The sequence below is a fragment of the Gobio gobio genome, assembly GCF_949357685.1.
Source record: "Gobio gobio genome assembly, chromosome: 15".
NCBI lineage: Eukaryota > Metazoa > Chordata > Actinopteri > Cypriniformes > Gobionidae > Gobio > Gobio gobio.
The window spans coordinates 9,142,719-9,163,771 of NC_137108.1; the positions used below are offsets into that span (position 1 = coordinate 9,142,719).

At 41.6% G+C, this 21,053-nt stretch overlaps 1 protein-coding gene across 1 annotated transcript; it reads right to left on the reverse strand.

Moving 5' to 3' along the window:
- Window positions 1-2,619: 2,619 nt before the first annotated feature.
- Window positions 2,620-20,648, reverse strand: LOC307138265 (uncharacterized protein). Its single transcript, XM_079836477.1, has 3 exons — window positions 20,592-20,648; window positions 20,008-20,143; window positions 2,620-4,570 (listed from the first exon to the last, which is right to left on the reverse strand). Exons 2-3 carry the CDS (start codon window positions 20,090-20,092, stop codon window positions 3,594-3,596), a joined length of 1,062 nt encoding a protein of 353 aa, XP_079692603.1. The 5' UTR covers window positions 20,093-20,143; window positions 20,592-20,648; the 3' UTR covers window positions 2,620-3,593.
- Between the last annotated feature and the right edge of the window lie 405 nt (window positions 20,649-21,053).

A 21,053-nucleotide genomic window follows, 5' to 3' on the forward strand; every position in this document is an offset into this window, starting at 1 on the left:
AACTGTATGTTCAGGTGATTGAGGTGTGAGGTAACGTCCGTAAGGAATGCCATATCGCAAAGAAACTCTGTGTCTCTGAGTGGGAAAATTGCCAGTGGGTGGAGTTAAGCTCTGAGCTGGGGTTTAGTTACCCTTTAAATTATAACTTACATTTAGAAGGATGTACTGTTACTTCATCTGCTACAGTTAAAGACCTGGGTGTAATATTAGACAGCAACTTGTCTTTTGAAAATCATATTTCAAATACTACAAAAACAGCCTTCTTCCACCTCAGAAACATCGCTAAGCTACGAAACATGCTATCTATCTCTAATGCAGAAAAGTTAGTTAATGTATTTATGATCTCTAGACTAGATTACTGTAATGCACTACTAGCTGGCTGTCCTGCCTCCTCAATAAACAAGCTACAATTAGTCCAAAATGCAGCTGCTAGAGTTCTTACTAGGTCAAGAAAATATGATCACATAACACCAATTCTAACATCTCTACACTGGTTACCTGTTAAGTTTCGTATCAATTATAAAGTATTGCTACTGACCTGTAAGGCCCTAAATGGTTTAGCTCCTGTGTATTTAACTGATCTTCTATCGCCTTATAACCCATGATCTTTAAGATCACTAAACTCTGGGCTTCTGGTAATACCGAGGATATCTAAGTCCACTAAAGGAGGTAGAACGTTTTCATATTTGGCACCTAAATTATGGAATAGCCTTCTTAATAATATTCGGGGCTCAGACTCACTCCTCCAGTTTAAATCTAGATTAAAGATGCATCTCTTTAGCCAGGCATTCACATGATGCATCTCCTAACCTTGTACTCTCTAGTTATATCAGTGCAGTGCACATGATCGTCTTTGCATAATGCTTTGAACAGCAGCTACGCTAATTATTTTTCTGTTCTGTTTTATCTCGGGACGCCCATCCCGAGGTAACTAGAGAGTCCGTCAGCTCCAGTCTGGATCCAGCTTCTCGTAAAGACTTCAGATGACCATCACCTGTGAAGAGACGACTCAACTCCTGCGAGGACTTCAGATGACGCAGCTTTGCATCAACACACACCCATGCTCATCTCTATATACCCTATTCATTAACATGTATTCTTATTTCACTTATTTCTGTGCCATAGTTATTATATTGATTAATAATAGATAGTTAGCTAATCTGTGTGCTTTGTATATGTGCATTTCTGAAATGCATAACGTACAAAATCAATTTAAATTGTAAAGTAGATGCATTTTCTGTGAAGTTGCTTTGAAACGATATGTATCGTGAAAAGCGCTATACAAATAAGTTTGAATTGAATTGAACATTGTCTCCGCCTCTACTGTGTGTATTCCCTCCCCCTAAAATGTAGATAAATTACGGTGTAAACTGTTTTAGTTAGACTTATTGGATGACCACAGTGAAGAACAGCAAGTGTTCTCAATAAAGAGTAACGTCTGCTTGAAAGATATCCCAACGTCTCCTGGTCTCTGCTTCGACAAGGACAAGTTTCCAACAATACAAAGGGATAAACAAGGAACAAGTGAAACCATAGAAACATGATGAGTAACTATAGACACTAATAGAAATAAGGAACAGCGAGTGTTAATTAGGAACAGCGATTTAATTTTACTTACTCTGTGCCCCATTCACTCGCGTTATAAGCTAATCTGTTTTTAGAGATAAAACTCTTTACATTCGATTTTCATGAAAACACATCCCAGAGAACGATCTACCCGATAACCATGTGTTAATTACCCCTAGGTTCATTTTTCACCGGAGTTGTCCTTTAAGGGAAAACTGTGTAGGATGTGCGTGCGCACGGTTTTATAAATCCGAATATTTCTGTGCGTACGCATGTCCTGTTTCATCCGTATGCCACTTCTGACGAAAAATCCTACGCAAAGTTTTATAAATGAGGCCCCTGGTCTCTGCTTCAAGAAGGACAAGTTTCCAACAATACAAAGGGATAAACAAGGAACAAGTGAAACCATAGAAACATGATGAGTAACTATAGACACTAATAGAAATAAGAAATGTGAACTGAAACAAAAGAACAGAAAAAATATATCTAAATATGAAAATCTCTACTGAGAAACAAAAACCTACAGTAGAAATGTGACATGGGCAAAGGAGATGGTCATGTGTGGATGTACACAATTAGAAAGCAAATTAAAAAAAAGTGAGAATGGGCGAAACATTCCAGGGCGGTCTTGTTGAAGATGAGTATCTGATACGGGCCATATTTAAAGGTCATGTGAATAGACCTCACCCAAAAAATGACAACAAACACATTGCATTTTAAGTGGAAAATCAGGTTCAGCTGCAATGTTAATATAGTTTCACATAGATACATATTTTCTGGTGCCATTTGAAATGGCAGAGCCTCAGATCTGCATGACGACAAAAAGAAAAATAAGTTATTTGAAATTGCTTCTTCATTACACCTTGTTGCACTGATATACTGCATTTCTTTCCAGAATGAGTTTTCAAATGCCAGTTCAGGTCTCTTTGATATGGGAAACTCTTCTCACACTGAAGACATGGGAACTTCTCTCTGGTGTGAGTTATCACATGATTCTCATAGTGTTTCCTGTCTGTGAAACTCTTTCCACACTGATGACAACTAAAACAGTTTGAAGACTAACATTTTATTATTTTCAGTATTAATATTCATAAACATTTGTATAGTTATTATTCAGCCAGAGTGTGCCTGAACTCAGTGTGTGAGGATTACATTGAGAGAGTGACAGAGAGATCATTTTGAACACATAATTACGCACGTGACCGAAGTTCTCTGTAAGTAAGTATTGTGTAGCGTGATGGTGTTTTTCTACTAATGCATATGACAGAAGTCTTAAGTTCTCTACAAGACATCCATAAACAAGTTTCTCCATGTTTTCCACTGAAGCACGAGGTATATATTAAACATAAACAACCTGTTTTTCTGGTAATGTAATTCATTTCTTTGGTCAAGCAACTTATAAAACCCAACCACTTAATCCAGAGCAGCCAGAGAAATAACAAACATATAAAGTTCATAAAAAAGATCTCCAAGTCTAGGGGCTCCAAGTCTTCCCTCTCCAGTGAATCCTCATGTGGCACTTTTTTCGAGTTGTGTTGTGGTAAAAATAGCTACGGGTAGCACCAGTTGATTGCCGAGTGCAACCATTCTACGTCATCGACATAGAACACAAACAAAATGGCGCTGCCCATTGTCCAAATATGTAATGGATTTTTTAAATAACGTAGATCTTTCAGTAAGAGACATAATTTATGTTATATTAAGCCATACAAGTCTTGAAACCAGGGGATCCCTTTAAGGTTATCTTTAAATCTGAAACCCTTTCCACACTGACCACATATGAATGGCTTCTCTCCAGTGTGAATTCTCATGTGGTAATTAAGGGTTCATTTACATCTCAAACTCTTTCAAAATGGATCACATGTAAATAGCTTTTCTCTAGTGTGAATATTCATGTGTCCCCTAAGGCTTACTTTCCATGTGAAGCCATTCCCACACAGAGTGCAGGTGTAAGGCTTCTCTCCAGTGTGAACTCTCATGTGACTGTCAAGGTTCTCTTTATGTTTGAAACTCCTTCCACACTGAGGTCAGGAGTAAGGCTTCTCTCCAGTATGAACCCTCGTGTGAGTGTCAAGGTTTCCTTTCCGTGTGAAGCCATTCCCACACAGAGTGCAGGTGTAAGGCTTCTCTCCAGTGTGAACTCTCATGTGAATGTCAAGGTTTCCTTTATGATTGAAACTCTTTCCACATTGTTGGCAGGTGTAAGGCCTCTCTCCAGTGTGAACCCTCGTGTGACTGTCAAGGTTTCCTTTATGATTGAAACTCTTTCCACATTGTTGGCAGGTGTAAGGCTTCTCTCCAGAGTGAACTCTCACGTGACTGTCAAGGTTTCCTTTATGTTTGAAACTCTTTCCACACTGTTGGCAGGTGTAAGGCTTCTCTCCAGTGTGAATTCTCATGTGGACTTTAAGATCTCCTTTATTTCTGAAACTCTTTTCACACTGTTGGCAGGTGTAAGGCTTCTCTCCAGTGTGAACTCTCATGTGCCTGTCAAGGTTTCCTTTATGTGTGAAACTCTTTCCACACTGTTGGCAGATGAAAGGCTTCTCTCCAGTGTGAACTCTCATGTGGACTTCAAGGTTTCCTTTTTCACTGAAACCCTTTCCACATGGTTGGCAGGTGAAAGGTTTCTCTTCAGTGTGAACTCTCATGTGAATTTTAAGGCTTTCTTTTCGAGTTGAACTCTTTCCACACTGTTGGCAGGTGTAAGGCTTCTCTCCAGATTGAGCTCTCATGTGGGCTATAAGGCTTCTTTTTTCATTGAAACTCTTATCACACTTTTGGCAGGTGTATGGCTTCTCTCCAGAGTGAACTCTCATGTGACTGTCAAGGTTTCCTTTATGTGTGAAACTCTTTCCACACTGTTGGCAGGGGAAATAACTTTTAGTTCCGGTCTTTTGAGCTCTTTTTTGTGAGGAAGTCTTTTTAGCCTGTGTCAATCTTTTTCCAGTCATAAAATCATGATGTTTAGGTTCACAACTTGCCTCTTTCAATGCCACGAGATCTAGGGCAAAAACATACATAAAACAATTTAGACATTTAAAGCTGTGGTGGTTGCCCTGCTCGCTTAATAAACAAACTCCAACTGGTCCAAAACGCAGCAGCTCGAGTTCTTGTTAGAACCAGGAAGTATGACCATATTAGCCCAGTTCTGTCAACACTGCACTGGTTTCCTATTAAACATCCCATACATTTTAAAATCTTGCTTATTACCTACAAAGCACTAAATGGTTTAGCTCCCCAGTTCTTGAGCGAGCTCTTAACACATTATACTCATTCTCTAAATTCTGGTCAGCTGATAATAATATAGAATAATACCTAGAATATCAAAATCAACTGCAGGTCGATCCTTTTCCTATTTAGCACCTAAACTCTGGAACAGTCTTCCTAGCATTGTTCGGGAAGCAGACACACTCTGTCAGTTTAAATCTAGACTAAAAACACATCTCTTTACTATGGCATACACATAAAAAAAATTCAATCAAATGATTGTTAGGCTGCATTAACTAGGTCAGCCGGAACCTGGAACACTTCCCATAACACCTGATGTACCCGTTGAATCATCAGAAGAATGGCATCTACACTAATGTTAATGGACCTGCGCCCAGACATGACCAACACATCCCTGAAGTGTCTGCAGAAACCGTGTCAATTAGACTCCCCCTGAAATTGCCTCATCGACACGGCATCCTCCAGCGTGATGACTCCAATCTTTTGAATATTCCTATTTAATAGTTCAAGTTCAAGTTCAAGTTAAATTTTATTTGTATAGCACATTTCCAACAGCCCCCAGGCTGACCAAAGTGCTTTACAGAAGAGCAAGAATATCACACATAGAAAAAAATTAAAATAAATGGGTTAATCGACATGTCGTCCTCAATAAACCCGTCTCCAGCGTGATGACTCCAATCTTTTCGAATATTACAATTTAAAGATTGTTTAATCGATATGTCATCCTCATTAAACCCGTCTCCGGTGTGATGACTCCGATCTTTCGAATATTCCCAATTTATAATTGTTTAATCGACATGTCATCCTCAATAAACCCGTCTCCGGCGTGATGACTCCGATCTTTTGAATATTCCCATCTAATATGACCTCTGACCTGTGAAGTTGCCAGAATAATAATCATAACAGTGTTTGTTAATTGGCCAGAGGAGAACTGGCACCCCGAATGAGCCTGGTTTCTCCCAAGGTTTTTATTTTTCTCCATTATGCTACCTGATGGAGTTTTGGTTCCTTGCCACTGTTGTCTTTGGCTTGGCTTAACACTAAATTTTCAACTAAATATCCAAATAAATTGAATTACTAAAATAAATTAAATACACTGCTACTTCTGGTCCCATCGCGACACAATCAAAACTAGTGGCTTAATCTGTTGCTGCAGCGATTCGGTGCTCTAATACTAAATAATGACATCCTTACCTCAGATTTTACCGTTTCCTGATACTAAAAGAATAGAGGAAACCATGGGTGAGGCTGATATGGCGGGAAGAAGGTCCTTCTTTTAAAATAATATGCATTGTCTGTTGTAACGTTAGGCCTATGCATTTCCAAACTGAGGATGTTTACGTCTCATATCGTCAGCCTGCTGAAATGTTCCCTTCCAAATGTGCATTCTGAACAATGCTCGTCTTCTCATTAACAGTGTTTCACTTACTAATCATATTTCCTACCAGTTGCATTTACATTTTTAAATGAATTGGACTGATAAACACCCTTACGAAAGTTAACCATGGTTTTATTATAGTAAGAATGTAGTAGTTTTTCATGGATTAACTACCATTTGTATTAGTTTTACTGCAAATACCATGGTTAAACTACAATAACCATGTTTTTTTATTTTATTTGTAATAAAACCATGGTTAATTTTCATGACAGCAGTATTAAATTGTTAAACATTTAATTAACCTTAAACAGTAATACGTTAACAGCGTGACTGAATTTTGGCATAAATGTGTGATTTACATACACATTGTTTTACATAAATGATTGTCAATGAAAAATAACAGAATAATGACTAAAATATTTCATACAAATAAATAAATATGTTCTTATTCGTAAGGTCTCACACACACACTTCATCGCAGTCACTATTTAGACGAGCACTGACACCGTGTGGTGCAATAATCACGTATATTTACGACACTCGGCTTATGTTGGAAGAAAAAAATACAAGTTCAGTAGAGTTTGGAAAATCCTGTACACATTAATGATCAGTTTCTCTCTTCTCCTGTCTCTGAAAATGTAAGTTTTTTTTAAATCATCATCCAGATGTTTATTTTAAGTGATGTTTGTTCAACAAGGTGTTAACAGCACATTGAAAACATGCATAACCGGAAGATTCGATGCACTGCTTCGACACGCATTCCAGTATTCATACTGGAATACATACATGATAAAGGCCTAATCTGTTGCATTATTTTCCTTTTTAACACTGTGACGCTGCTTTGAAACAATCTGCATTGTAAAAAGTGCTATATAAATAAAGTTGACTTGACTTGACTTAAAGCTTAAATACAAGGTATAGAGTAGTAGGTTATATATCCTATCCTAGGGACCGGGGCTGGGCAGCTTTGTTCCTGGAGGGCCACTGTCTTGCAGAGTTAAGCATGGTCATTTCAGTCCACTCTGAAATGCCAACTGTCCAGTATTAGCCCGGACGTCCTGTATACTGGGCCTAAATGTCCTGTACGTGGCTTTCCTTGACCCGTATATTGAGGGCTACGCTGATCTAACCACTGACCAAGGGGTTGTTTACTCAAGTTTGTTATTTTAAAGGGGTGATGAATTGAGAAATCAACTTTCCTTTGAGCCTTTGGTATATTAAAGTTCATTGTGATATAAGAATATCCTGCAAGAGCTGAAAACGTCCTTGTTAGTCAAAGAAAAGCTTTTATAGATACCAGGCCCAGAAAACGAGAGATCTCAGAATATGTCGACCACTGACGTAGTAGGACGCAGAAGCCCGCCCACCCACCAACACGTGAAGCTAAACGATGCGGAATCGATTGTAAACAAGATAGAGGTCAAGACTGGATTTGCAGACATATTGAGATTAAAACACAATGCTGTGCCTTCTATATTGGATCCGACAGGAATGTTGCAACACACTTATGGGAGTAAAACATGTTTTTATATGTACAAGTATTGCATTGTTACCAGTGGTGTAGTCTAGTTTTTTGTAGTGAGCACACTGTGATTTTTTCCCCTCCAAGCCTCATACGCACCCATCCCAGAGCGACACCCCATAGGCACCACCACACTCACTAATGCATAAAGTATGCAAAATTTATTATAAGCAACAAAAGACAGTCAGCTGATAAAACCTGTGCTCCAGGAACCATATTCATATAGTATCATCATTCTTAAAGGTATAGTTCACCCCAAAATTTAAATTGTTATAATTTCCTCACCCTCAAGTTGTTCCAAAACTGTAGTAGTTTCTTTCTTCTGTTTAACAAAAAATATGATATTTGGAAAAATTTTAGTAATCATAATTTATATTTTTTCCTACTGTGGAAGTCGGTGGGTTAGCCTGACGTCGTCATACTCAATTCTAGTCAGAATATGAGTCTGATACCGCTCCGTTGGGCTGTGATTATGGGGCGTGTTTCAACCGAACCAGGAAAGACCTCAATTGGATAGACCTACAACCAATCAGAGCAACGGAGCGTCGCATAACGTTAGTTGTCAAATGGTAACAGAACTCAACTGCACTGTGTTGCCAAGTCCACGGGTTGAAGCGACCCCAATTATGTGATATACAGACCCAGGAATGCGATTTTTAGCTGCCAGCCCTGCCAAAATAACACATATTTTACCCCCCAAAATGCCTTTTTTCCCGGAGAACCCCCCCTGGAAAGCTATACGATCTTTGCCGGTGTTGTAAAAAAAGGATACACAGAGTTTACTTACCAACGCGATCATCATTTCTGAGAGAAATAGTAAAGCTGAATGCATATACGAACAAGTTCTCCGTTTAGGATTAGAACAAACTCAACCCAAGCGCCTTTGATGACGTAGATGATTACGTTACTGTTGATCATCTGTCCATCATCGTCTAAAGCCCGCCCTGACAATTTCACATGTTCAGTTTCTGTTCGGGCATAATTACTTCTCTACTGATCAAGTCCAGACCGAACTGCCCGAGTAAAAATGTTTTGGGCGTGGCTAAGTTCGGCTGGCATCCAGGCTATCGGTGGGTGCTGCCAACTGTCTGATTACCAACATTTGTCAAAATATCATATTCTGTGTTAAACAGAAGAAAGAAACTCATACAGTTTTGCATGGAAGGTCTGCATGCATCGTATGAGTGGTTTTAGGCTTTCAGGCTCACTGTCTGGGTGCTCAAGGAAATCTCTCATACCATTAACTGCTTGATCACAAAGATTGAACCGCCTACACAGTCGTTTCACTTGTGCCTCGCCATGCCATATGCCAGGTGTTGATGGCCAGTTGCCTGTATCCAGAACGCTGAGATCATGAAGCATTTCACCTTCAAATGAGAGGCGTTTCCCCATGTTGTTGATCAGACTTTGTAGGAACTGCTTTGCATTGATTGGAGTGAACTGGGGAACTGATCCAAAATGTCCCAAAGCCTCTACTGTGCCTCCTTTGATTTCTCTCCTGGGGTGTCTTTGAATGATGCCAGTACTCTGATGGTGCGCTTCAGAAGCTGGTCTGCTCTCAATAGTGTGATTGAATGGGCCTGGAGTTGCTGAGACAGGTTTGCAAGTTCAGACAGTGCATCGTACATTAGTCCAAGGTCACACAGGAACTCCTTGCTTTGCATTTAACGTGCCAGGCCTGTAAGTTTGTCTCTCTTTGCCGTTTCTTGTTTGGTCTCCCGCAGCATTTTCAAAGTGTCTATTGAGTGCTTCATACGACCTCCACACAGCCTTTAAAGAACGGAAACTGCTGGCCACCCATCGCGTACTCAAGACTCTGCTAATTTTCAGGACTTGTGAACCCACTTCTTGTGCTGCTTTCAGAAGCTCCCGGGAATTTTTATTGGACTGACTGTAGAGATTGTGGATCTTCTCCATGAACGCTTTGAAGTGGTTGACTGCCTGAACCTCATCCACAGCATCAGATACAGCCAGTTCCAAACGGTGGTTCATGCAGTGCCATGTGAAGAGGTTAGGGTATCTTGCAGTCAGCCTGGTTGCCACACCAGAGTTCTTGCCTAACATGACACTGGCTCCATCAGAAACAAATGGGACCCAGTTCTTTCACTGAAGCCTGCAGTGTCCAAACAGTTAAGTAGAGCTTCTTCTATATCCTCTGCCCTTTGGCTCTCCAGCTCCACCAGTTCCAGGAACACAAATTCAGGAGTAGCTCCATCTACTGAGGCTTTCACGTTGACAATCATGGCAGATTTGTTGCTGAGAGATGTAGCCTCGTCAATGAGAACAGACATCCTTGCTTGAAAAAGACACAATACTGTGAACTATTTTATTCTGCATCTCTATTGCTATGTGTTCCACAATTTTTGTGGAACTGTACCTTGAGTGCAGACTAGTGCCCATGTTGACATCATTTATTTCCTGAAGCTCAATGAGACTGTCATGGTCAGTGAAAGGTCGGTTCATCTTCACAAGATAGTATACTGTTCTGAATACAGCATCTGTCTCAGCCAACACAGTCTCTGACACAGTTCTCACCAAATTTCCAAGTAAATCCTGCCCACCCTTTTAAGTGAGTTCCTGGGCTATTTCGTGTGTCCTGGATGTCTCATGTCGTCGTCGTATCTTATTCCTCAAAGAGGCCAGAGATGTTGTTCTGTTTGTGTTTAAGGACTGGATCTTAAAGAGCACCTATTATGGCATTTAAAATGTTCCAAATATTGTTTTAGAAGTCCCCAACAACAGTTTTGCATGCATGTAATGACAAAAAAGACTTGAGTTTTCTTATAATATGCGTTTATTTTTACCTGTTTTGACAGCGATTCTCAAATGATTCCTTTAGTGATTCACTTTTCAAAACCCCGCCTTTACGTGACGCTAATCTGCGGTGATTGGTCCGAGGACCCAGTCAGTTGTGATTGGTATAGTCTGTGCAGATATTTTCGGAAACAGCATGCCCATCAAAGTCTTATAGTGACAGTAATTTGTTAATATGTGTCAGGAGTTATGAATATGAAAACCGTGTTGGTACCGTTTGATTGTAATATGAGCCTCAGCTGATCTCATTCATAAAAAAAACTCCTCTATTCTCCTCACGAAGACTCGCGACAAATCAACATCCCTCAGGGGTTTTAGTTCAAAAGTGTGCAGATGAGGAGACATATTGATAGATTCTCATATGTCTGTCAATTTTCTAAACAGAGGAGTATTTTTTATTCAATACTTCCTCAAAATGCGCAGATGTAGCCTAATCATGAGCGATTGAGTCTCTTATGTGTTGTTTTCAATTCATACTGGCAGCCGGAGGGCGCTCTGTGCACATGTAGTCCATATATGGTACAGACAGACGAAGAAGATACCATGTGCCATAATAGAAGTCCATAATAAAAGCTTCCTGAGATTGCGAAACATGCAAATAGAGACATTTGAAGACTAATTAACACTCAATCGCGACGATGTATGGTTTGTCTTCAAGCCACTTAGTCTTCAAATGCTCATCCTTGGGCAGATGAAAAAAGTTTGCTTTTGAGTCGCACTTCAGAACACAGCGTCTCGTCGCCATGATGTTTTCTAGTTTTCACTGGCGTCTTGGAGCGCAATAAGTGGGCGTTTATCGTATTCAAATAACTTGACAAGTTGACGTCATCTAGTCAGAGAAAAAGCTTCGGTCTTCTAACGATTCTTTAAAATGACTCAGAGTCGACTCTTACTTTTGAAAGAAAATAACTATATATACAGTGCACTGTCATATTTCAAACTTTGCAGGATGTTTTTGTTCACTTAGATCTATGCTACACACTACATGAAAGGTACATTTCAAAATTCCATGATAGGTGCTCTTTAAAATGCACCCACTCCTCAGATATGGACACTTTTTTCTGTGAGGATGCCTGTTGATTTTGTTGCGCTGCAAACAGCACAACCTGCAAGTAAACAAAACCATGACTAATTAGCATCATCATAGAAGTTTTGTATCTATATTAACAATAACATATGCTGAACAGGGCCAACATTTACTTTAAAGTATTTATTTAACCGTTTACAATCTTCAAACCATGGAAAACAAATGCATCAAAAGCAGGTGAAAGGAGAACAATTTTCCACTCTTTTCAATAGCTAATTACTATAACTATTGATAACTAATATCATCATATAGTAATTTATTGGTGTAAATGTTTTAAATTAGACATGTGCCAGTATCTGTAATACAATATATCACGATAATGAACATGCACTATATTGTTATCGTGGGCACTTCAGACTATTGTAAATAATTATTACGAATTATTTAGATTTTTAGAATGCATTTTAAGAATACATTTTCCTCATTTACCATTTAAAATGCACAGCACCACTGTATTCTAAGTCATTTAATTACTTGCAATGGCGACATAAGTGTTGACCAACAACTAAAGTTATTCTCGAATGTGTGAGGTTATTGATGTACAAAACATTAAAAAGTCTCAGTTTCATTGTAGGGCTGGGCTCATGTTTGTGCTTCAAGCTTACAAGCTGATATAGTCACATTACATCTTGGCAGATGTGGGTTACTGATGAGATAGAGGTAGAGATGTCCGTACAGTGTGTATGGCTAAAATAGTCCTGATAGGATGTGGGTGATTAAGCAAGCACAGTCCCAGGAGGGACCCAAAGTTTCATCATGCCGTATAAAAGCTTAAGCAATTGTCACACTATGAAAATTTGATACCGTCACATGGCTATTTTAAATTAATGAACATTTAAGGTGACCATGAATTAACTCTCATTTGCAGTCATTGACTTAATGATTTTTAATTGTTTAAACTCTAACCTCTAACCAAGGATGCCTGTTTTTAAATTCCCTAGCCTGAGTTTCAGTCCACAAGGCTGGCCAGGAGTTCTCATTTCTCTCATCATCTGAAATAAGGAGATATAAAAAATGTATTGTGTTTACCACATACACACACACACACACACACATTATCTCCCCTCTTCTGCCGCATTAATTGATCCACCACACTAACGGTAGTGAAGTTAGCAAGTTCTGGATAAAATTCAATATACCAACAATCCCCTGCTGTTACAGTTACATTTAATGATAACATGTACTGTATGCTAGCTTTACTTACCAGGTAACGTCACGATAGCATCAGCCTCATTTTCTGGAGTTTCTGTAACGTTTGTGTCATCTTCTGCAGCTGAAGTGTCACCCGAAGCTGCTGTAGCTTTAGGGGCAGGCTTAGTAGTTTAAGTCTGCTTTCGTTTCATATCTTCTTTTACATTAGTTGGTTAATTTCAAACTTGTGCCAAAAAAGACCGCCAAGCAACTGTTCTTTTCCTTGGTAGGTAACGTCAGATCCAGGTCACAGGCCACGGAAGCCCCAATGGTCCAAAAACGTTAGTGATTCGCAATCGCAACCACAGAATTTATGAATGAAAGTTCTGTCACTAAACGATGTTGTTACGTATCCTCACGCTTTTTTAAGTGGGTATACGGAAATCATTGGCCTTTCCTAGTGGGTATACGGCTATACCTGCGTATCACGTAGACTACACCAATGATTGTAACAGATCGTTTGATATTCTCCAGGCTGGAGAAGGTGTTATTGGTTCATTCGTGATCAGACTCGGACTTGTAACGCCAGCTTGCAAAGCCCAAAGTCCCGGGGCTATGTGCTTTATATTCAACTGTTATATTCACTGATGATCGAGCGAAATGATACAGAAATAACATTCCAATCAATCGCGGGTGGATGAGAGATGAATCATTGTGTTTGTTTGATTAAGACATTTTGCAAGCCCTGGCTGTGGGCTGGGTAATTCATTCTGGTTGCCGTTTCCCAGAAGCTCATTAAATATGTAAATCTTATCAAATCCTAACCGTGTGGCACGTCCATCAAAACCGATCGTTTTTCAGAGAGCCTCAAAACCATGGCAGAAAATAGCCTATTACTTATTCATTATTATGACCCCATTATTATGACCCCAAAAACCACTTATGACGACAAGGAAAACGAGGACCGTGACGTCGCCCGGTACGGCGCAGCCGGGGCCCCACCCTGGAGCCAGGCCTGGGGTTGGGGCTCGTATGCGAGCGCCTGGTGGCCGGGCCTTCCCCCATGGGGTCCGGCCGGGCTCAGCCCAAAGGAGCGACGTGGGGACACCTTCCCGTGGGCCCACCACTCACAGGAGGGACCGTAAGGGGCCGGTGCGGAGAAGATCGGGCAGCAGTCGAAGGCAGGAGCCTAGACAACCCGATTCCTGGACACGGAAACTGGCTCTTGGGACATGGAATGTCACCTCACTGGCGGGGAAGGAGCCTGAGATTGTGCGTGAGGTTGAGAGGTTCCGACTAGAGATAGTCGGAATCACCTCTACGCACGGCTTGGGCTCTGGAACCACACTCCTCGAGAGAGGATGGACTCTTCACCACTCTGGAGTTGCCCATGGTGAGAGGCGGCGGGCTGGTGTGGGTTTGCTTATAGCCCCCCAGCTCTGCCGCCATGTGTTGAACGGTGAACGAGAGGGTCATTTCCCTGCGGCTTCGGCTCAGGGATAGGTCTCTCACTGTTGTTTGTGCCTACGGGCCGAACGGCAGTGCAGAGTACCCAGCCTTTTTGGTGTCCCTGGGAGGGGTGCTGGAAAGTGCTCCGACTGGGGACTCCGTCGTTCTACTGGGGGACTTCAACGCCCACGTGGGCAATGACAGTGACACCTGGAGGGGCGTGATTGGGAGGAACGGCCCCCCTGACCTGAACCCGAGTGGTGTTCAGTTATTGGACTTCTGTGCTAGTCACGGTTTGTCCATAACGAACACCATGTTCAGGCATAAGAGTGTCCATCAGTGCACATGGCACCAGGACACTCTAGGTCGTAGGTCAATGATCGACTTTGTGGTCGTTTCATCTGACCTGCGGCCGTATGTCTTGGACACTCGGGTGAAGAGAGGGGCGGAGCTGTCAACTGATCACCACCTGGTGGTGAGTTGGATCCGATGGTGGGGGAGGAAGCTGGACAGACCCGGTAGACCCAAGCGTACTGTAAGGGTCTGCTGGGAACGTTTGGCCAAGCCCCCTGTCAGAGAGATCTTCAACTCCCACCTCCGGCAGAACTTCGACCGGATCCCGAGGGAGGCTGGAGATATTGAGTCCGAATGGACCATGTTCTCCACCTCCATTGTCAAAGCTGCCGCTCGGAGCTGTGGCCGTAAGGTCTCCGGTGCATGTCGAGGCGGCAATCCCCGAACTCGGTGGTGGACACCGGAAGTAAGGGATGCCGTCAAGCTGAAGAAGGAGTCCTATCGGGCCTGGTTGGCTTGTGGGACTCCTGAGGCAGCTGACATGTACCGGCAGGCTAAGCTGACTGCAGCCAGGGTGGTTGTGGAGGCAAAAACTCGGGCCTGGGAGGAGTTTGGTGAGGCCATGGAAAAGGACTATCGGCTGGCCTCGAAGAGATTCTGGCAAAACGTCCGGCGCCTCAGGAGGGGGAAGCAGTGCCCTACCAACGCTGTTTACAGTGGCGATGGGCGGCTGTTGACCTCAACTGGGGATATCGTCGGACGGTGGAAGGAATACTTTGAGGATCTCCTCAATCCCGCCATCACGCCTTCAATTGAGGAAGCAGAGGCTGGGGGCTCAGAGGAGGACTCGTCCATCACCCGGGCTGAAGTCACCGAGGTGGTCAAGAAACTCCTCGGTGGCAAGGCACCGGGGGTGGATGAGATCTGCCCTGAGTACCTCAAGTCTCTGGATGTTGTGGGGCTGTCTTGGCTGACACGCCTCTGCAACATCGCGTGGCAGTCGGGGACAGTGCCTCTGGGATGGCAGACCGGGGTGGTGGTCCCTCTTTTTAAGAAGGGGGACCGGAGGGTGTGTTTCAACTACAGGGGGATCACACTTCTCAGCCTCCCTGGGAAAGTCTATGCCAGGGTACTGGAGAGGAGAATACGGCCGATAGTAGAACCTCGGATTCAGGAGGAACAGTCTGGTTTTCGTCCGGGCCGTGGTACACTGGACCAGCTCTATACCCTCTACAGGGTGCTGGAGGGTTCATGGGAGTTTTCCCAACCAGTCCACATGTGTTTTGTGGATTTGGAAAAGGCATTCGACTGTGTCCCTCGCGGCATCCTGTGGAGGGTGCTCGGGGAGTATGGGGTCCGGGGTCCTTTGCTAAGGGCTGTCCGGTCCCTGTACGACCAAAGCAGGAGTTTGGTCCGCATTGCCGGCAGTAAGTCAGACTTGTTCCCGGTGCATGTCGGACTCCGGCAGGGCTGCCCTTTGTCGCCGGTTCTGTTCATAATTTTTATGGACAGAATTTCTAGGCGCAGCCAGGGGCCGGAGGGTGTCAGGTTTGGGGACCACGCGGTTTCGTCTCTGCTCTTTGCGGATGACGTTGTCGTGTTGGCCCCTTCTAACCAGGACCTTCAGCATGCACTGGGACGGTTTGCAGCCGAGTGTGAAGCGGCTGGGATGAGGATCAGCACCTCCAAATCCGAGGCCATGGTCCTCAGTCGGAAAAGGGTGGTTTGCCCTCTTCAGGTTGGTGGAGAGTTCCTGCCTCAAGTGGAGGAGTTCAAGTATCTAGGGGTCTTGTTCACGAGTGAGGGGAGGATGGAACGGGAGATTGACAAACGGATCGGTGCAGCTTCTGCAGTAATGCGGTCGATGTACCGGTCTGTTGTGGTGAAGAAAGAGCTAAGCCGTAAGGCGAAGCTCTCAATTTACCGGTCAATCTACGTTCCTACTCTCACCTATGGTCATGAGCTTTGGGTCATGACCGAAAGGACAAGATCCCAGATACAGGCGGCCGAAATGAGTTTTCTCCGCAGGGTGGCTGGGCGCTCCCTTAGAGATAGGGTGAGGAGCTCAGTCACTCGGGAGGAACTCGGAGTAGAGCCGCTGCTCCTCCACATCGAGAGGGGTCAGTTGAGGTGGCTCGGGCATCTGTTCCGGATGCCTCCTGAGCGCCTTCCCGGGAAGGTGTTTCGGGCATGTCCAACCGGGAGGAGGCCCCAGGGAAGACCTAGGACACGCTGGAGGGACTATGTCTTCCGGCTGGCCTGGGAACGCCTCGGTGTCCCCCTGGAAGAGCTGGAGGAAGTGTCTAGGGAGAGGGAAGTCTGGGCATCTCTGCTTAGACTGCTGCCCCCGCGACCCGGCCCTGGATAAAGCGGAAGAAGATGGATGGATGGATTATTATGTTTTTGAATGTAAAAACCACACGAACGCCACAAGTTGACCTCAGACAACAGTATAAAACATTTTAAAAAGCCAGTTCATGACACCCCTTAAAATGTAGACACGCGCACAAAATAGAGCAATGCCGTCGTGATGCTCATGCGTTTGTGGGTTAATTTAAAATCTTTAATGCGTTAAAATTATTTAATGCAAATAAATTACAGAAGTTTGTGAAGCTGCGTCATTAATGTCATTTTCATCACACTGAGCATCTGGGAGGAGGACATGTCCAGTCTAACTCTTTAACCCGATTCTGCGTCTCTGTTTGTGATCAGGCCATTTTATACCGTTAAACACATGCTCTGTCGTATTCTGCGATTGTTTCTGTATAACGCAATTTTGGTGACGTACCAGAGCACGAGTGTCTGATGCAACAAACCGTGTATGTGTACGCTCCAGATCACTGATTGCACGCCTCATTCATGTACAGACACAGTACATTCGTAATAATAAATAAACTTTTAGTTATAATTTAATTAATTCAAGGACAGTCACCTTTTTATATATATATATATATATATATATTTTTTTTTATTTTTTATTAGGGGTGCAACGGTACACAAAACTGACGGTTCGGTACAGCAGTTTTACAAAATTGCTTTTTATTTATTTTTATTAAACAGTGGTTTACTGAGAAAAAAGGTGACTGTCCTTGAATTAATTAAATTATAACTAAAAGTTTATTGAAGATATTGCTGTAAATATAAAGGGAGCCCTTACTTGCACATTAATATTAAAGGTTAACAACAAAGAGCCCAAACTATTAGCCTAAATTCAGTTGCTATTTATTTTTAGGTATAATAAATCAACACTCAAATAAAACATTGTATGCAAACATGTAAACTTCACATTAGGCAGTTTTTGCATTAACTTCTAAATCTAATTATAAAATATTTTTTTCTCCAATTTGTTGTTGAAATATAATCATTTACACACTGTCTCATTTTCATGACAGATTTATTTAAACATACATGAAATAATCAAGACATCACTAAGTAGAATACAGTTAAATAGAATATAATGAATATATAGGCTAATATAGTGCATATATTTAGTGAAAGAGTTGATTTCTCTAGTGAATAAAATTCTGTGGACACTGAATGACTGCCTGAGGTAAATGTGATGCTACATGATATTGTTTCATTTACAAGCAGTTATTTTGAGGTCTTTCCGTTGTGAAACACTGATTGAGCGATTACACCACCATATGATACGTGACAGTAAGTTGTAATGATCCTCAACACACCTTCAGATGTTCATTCATGTTTATTCTATAGGAAGAGATGATCGATCGCGTTCACAGAAGATAGCGTTCACGAGCATGTGCGCATCGTGCGGCCGCTTGAACAGTGATCAGTCACGCCACATTAAAGGGATAGTTTACCCAAAAATGAAAATTTGACATTTACCTGCTTACCCCCAGGCCATCCAAGGTGTAGGTGTCTTTGTTTTTTGAGTAGAACACAAATGGAGATTTTTAACTTCAACCGTTGCTGTGTGTCACTCATAGAATGCATGTCAATGGGGTCTAGTTCTATTAGGGAAAAAAATAATTGCCCGATGGTCCAGTGCCAGCGTGAAAGACACTCGGGCCAATGCGGCATCTTCATTTGCGCATTTTTAAGCCTTGCCAATTCGCACAGACGAGAAAGTGTCTCTCAACAACACACATAAGCATGGCCATGCGTCTCACAGCGCGCAAATATTCACACAAAATTATATCAAAATTACTGTCTTGTTGAGTATCATCGTAAACATAGTCAGTTAGGTCTTTTAAATTAACGTAAACATGAAATTTGCCAGTCACCGTCAGCATTTATGGTCATTTTCACAAGTTTCATGGCCCACAGAATATCTTGTAGGCTATGAATATCTAAACATGCAATATATCAAAAGAAAGAACAGACCCGTTTTATTCTAGCTCCATACATTATTTTTTTAATCAACACTTGAATGTTGCAAGTTTAATGAAAAAGCAACATTTTGAGCATAAAGCTGAGAAAATCACGTTTTTGTAAAAGACTAACGTTACGTCCGAACGATGAACAAAACACAGATGTTGTAGATCGAGTCCATCAACACCCCAACAAGGATTTGTGTGTAGTATATTTAGTGGTAAAAATGTCGAAGAGGAATGGAGAAGGTGACGGACAGAAGGACAGAATGATCACTTGCTGCCTAATATATCCCACCCACTAACAGGTGCCATGATGAAGAGATAATCGGTGTTTTATAAATACATATTATTCAATACCTGATTATTATATTAAATACCCACTAGATTTTATGCGTGTTTCCATAGTCAGATAAACTCTGCTTTAAGAACGGTCAGGTCACACAGTAACATTGATTTCTCCTCCGAAATGCGAAATAAAATAGATGTTTTATGTTCTGTGAAGAGCCAACCCTTCTCCATTCGGTTGATATTGTTGCTTCCGTCAACAAAATATATTGTCTTCCAAAAACTTGTGTCTTTTTTGTCACGTGACGTCCGTAACGCATGTGCATTTTCCTAATCCAAAAATATAATATGTTAATGAACTGATGTTTTTCCGAAGTCAGGACTCTACTATTTTCATGGGTTTATAAAAATATGAACAGATTATATAAGTCTGGCAAGTAATCTAAAAAAATGACTAGCCAATGGCGATTCTATTCCCAAGGTGCATGTAGAGGATTGATCATGGCCATTTCAGGAGCGACTCGCAGAACAAGACAGTGGATTCAGTCACTCAAAAGGGTTTGTCATTCCTGAAACTTGGCAGAATACGTGGAAAAGCATGAACAAAACTTTTCTTTAAATTGGGAATATAGTGTAGACTACAGAAAGCGAGCAGTGCAGCTGTTACAGTGCGATCGACAGAATCTCCCTCTATAATCAATTAATCTCACGACAACAAATCTCTTATTTACATCGTGCATAAGCGTTGCTTGTTGTGAGAGGATCTGCGAGCGTGTAGACGAATTAAAAGTTCACTCCAACCAGCAGGATTGAGGACATTCACAAGACATTCTTCAAAAATATCACTCATTTCTGTAGAAATGGACATTTGAATAAGGATCAAATGACTGAGTTCAGCTTTGAGAATGAAACCAACCTGTTTGCTCCTCAGTTTCTTCTTGTTTCAAACTGAATACATTTTCAATCTTCAGGTCTTCATTCTCCTCTTTAATAAACAGCATTTTTATAGTAGTGTGTCACGTGGATCTCAGTCACTTGACTGTGTGTTTGTCCTGTTTAAGATGAGAATAATTAACAGAAAGAGAAAGAGTCTCAATCAGCTCTAGTTCAGTTTCAGCGCAGTCTCAGTAACACACTAATAGTGAACACAAATTATACAGACACTATACATTTTAGACAGTTAAGGTATTTAATGATTCTATAAATCGTGATTCAATTGACTCTGAGTTTCATAAAGCGGGTTCTCTCATCTCTAATCGCCAGAGACTGAATTCAGGTTTATATGATGAACTGATTCACAATATAGAGAGTAGGATGAGACACTCCTTCTGTTACTCATGAGTTTCTTTTCATTGTTAGATTAGTCACACAACGTTTATAAGTGTTAGATAAAGCAATGCGTTGTTACATTTAATAATAAATAGTTAAATCTGTGTCGCCTGTAAAACTTTGACGATGGTTTCTATCGCTTTAAACACTATGAACGCTAAAAACACAAACCTTTCTACTGCAGATGCAGGATCACGGCGCAGCCTTATGACGTCACACCACCACACCAAAATAAAAGTCTCGTTCTCACAAGAAAGTCTACATTCACAGAAGTGCACAGAAAGGCACACATACAAATAATAAAATAGATTAGTGTTGGGTCCAAGTCCACCTTTGTTAAGTTCGAGTCAAGACCAAGTCTTAAACAATTAAGTCCGAGTCCAAAAAGGGCTGAGTTGGACTCAAGTCCGAGTTCTTATCGGCAGAGTCCGAGTCAAGTCTGCCCAAGTCCAGAAAGTAATTAAATTGAAAAAAATATTAGAAATTGCTATTATAAATTTGTGTTTAGCAGAACAAAAAAAACTCATACAGGTTTGGAGCAACATGAGGGTGAGTAAATGATGACACAATTTTCATTTTTGGGTGAACTATCCCTTTAACATTTTTATTTTGTCAACAGAACCTCAACTAGTT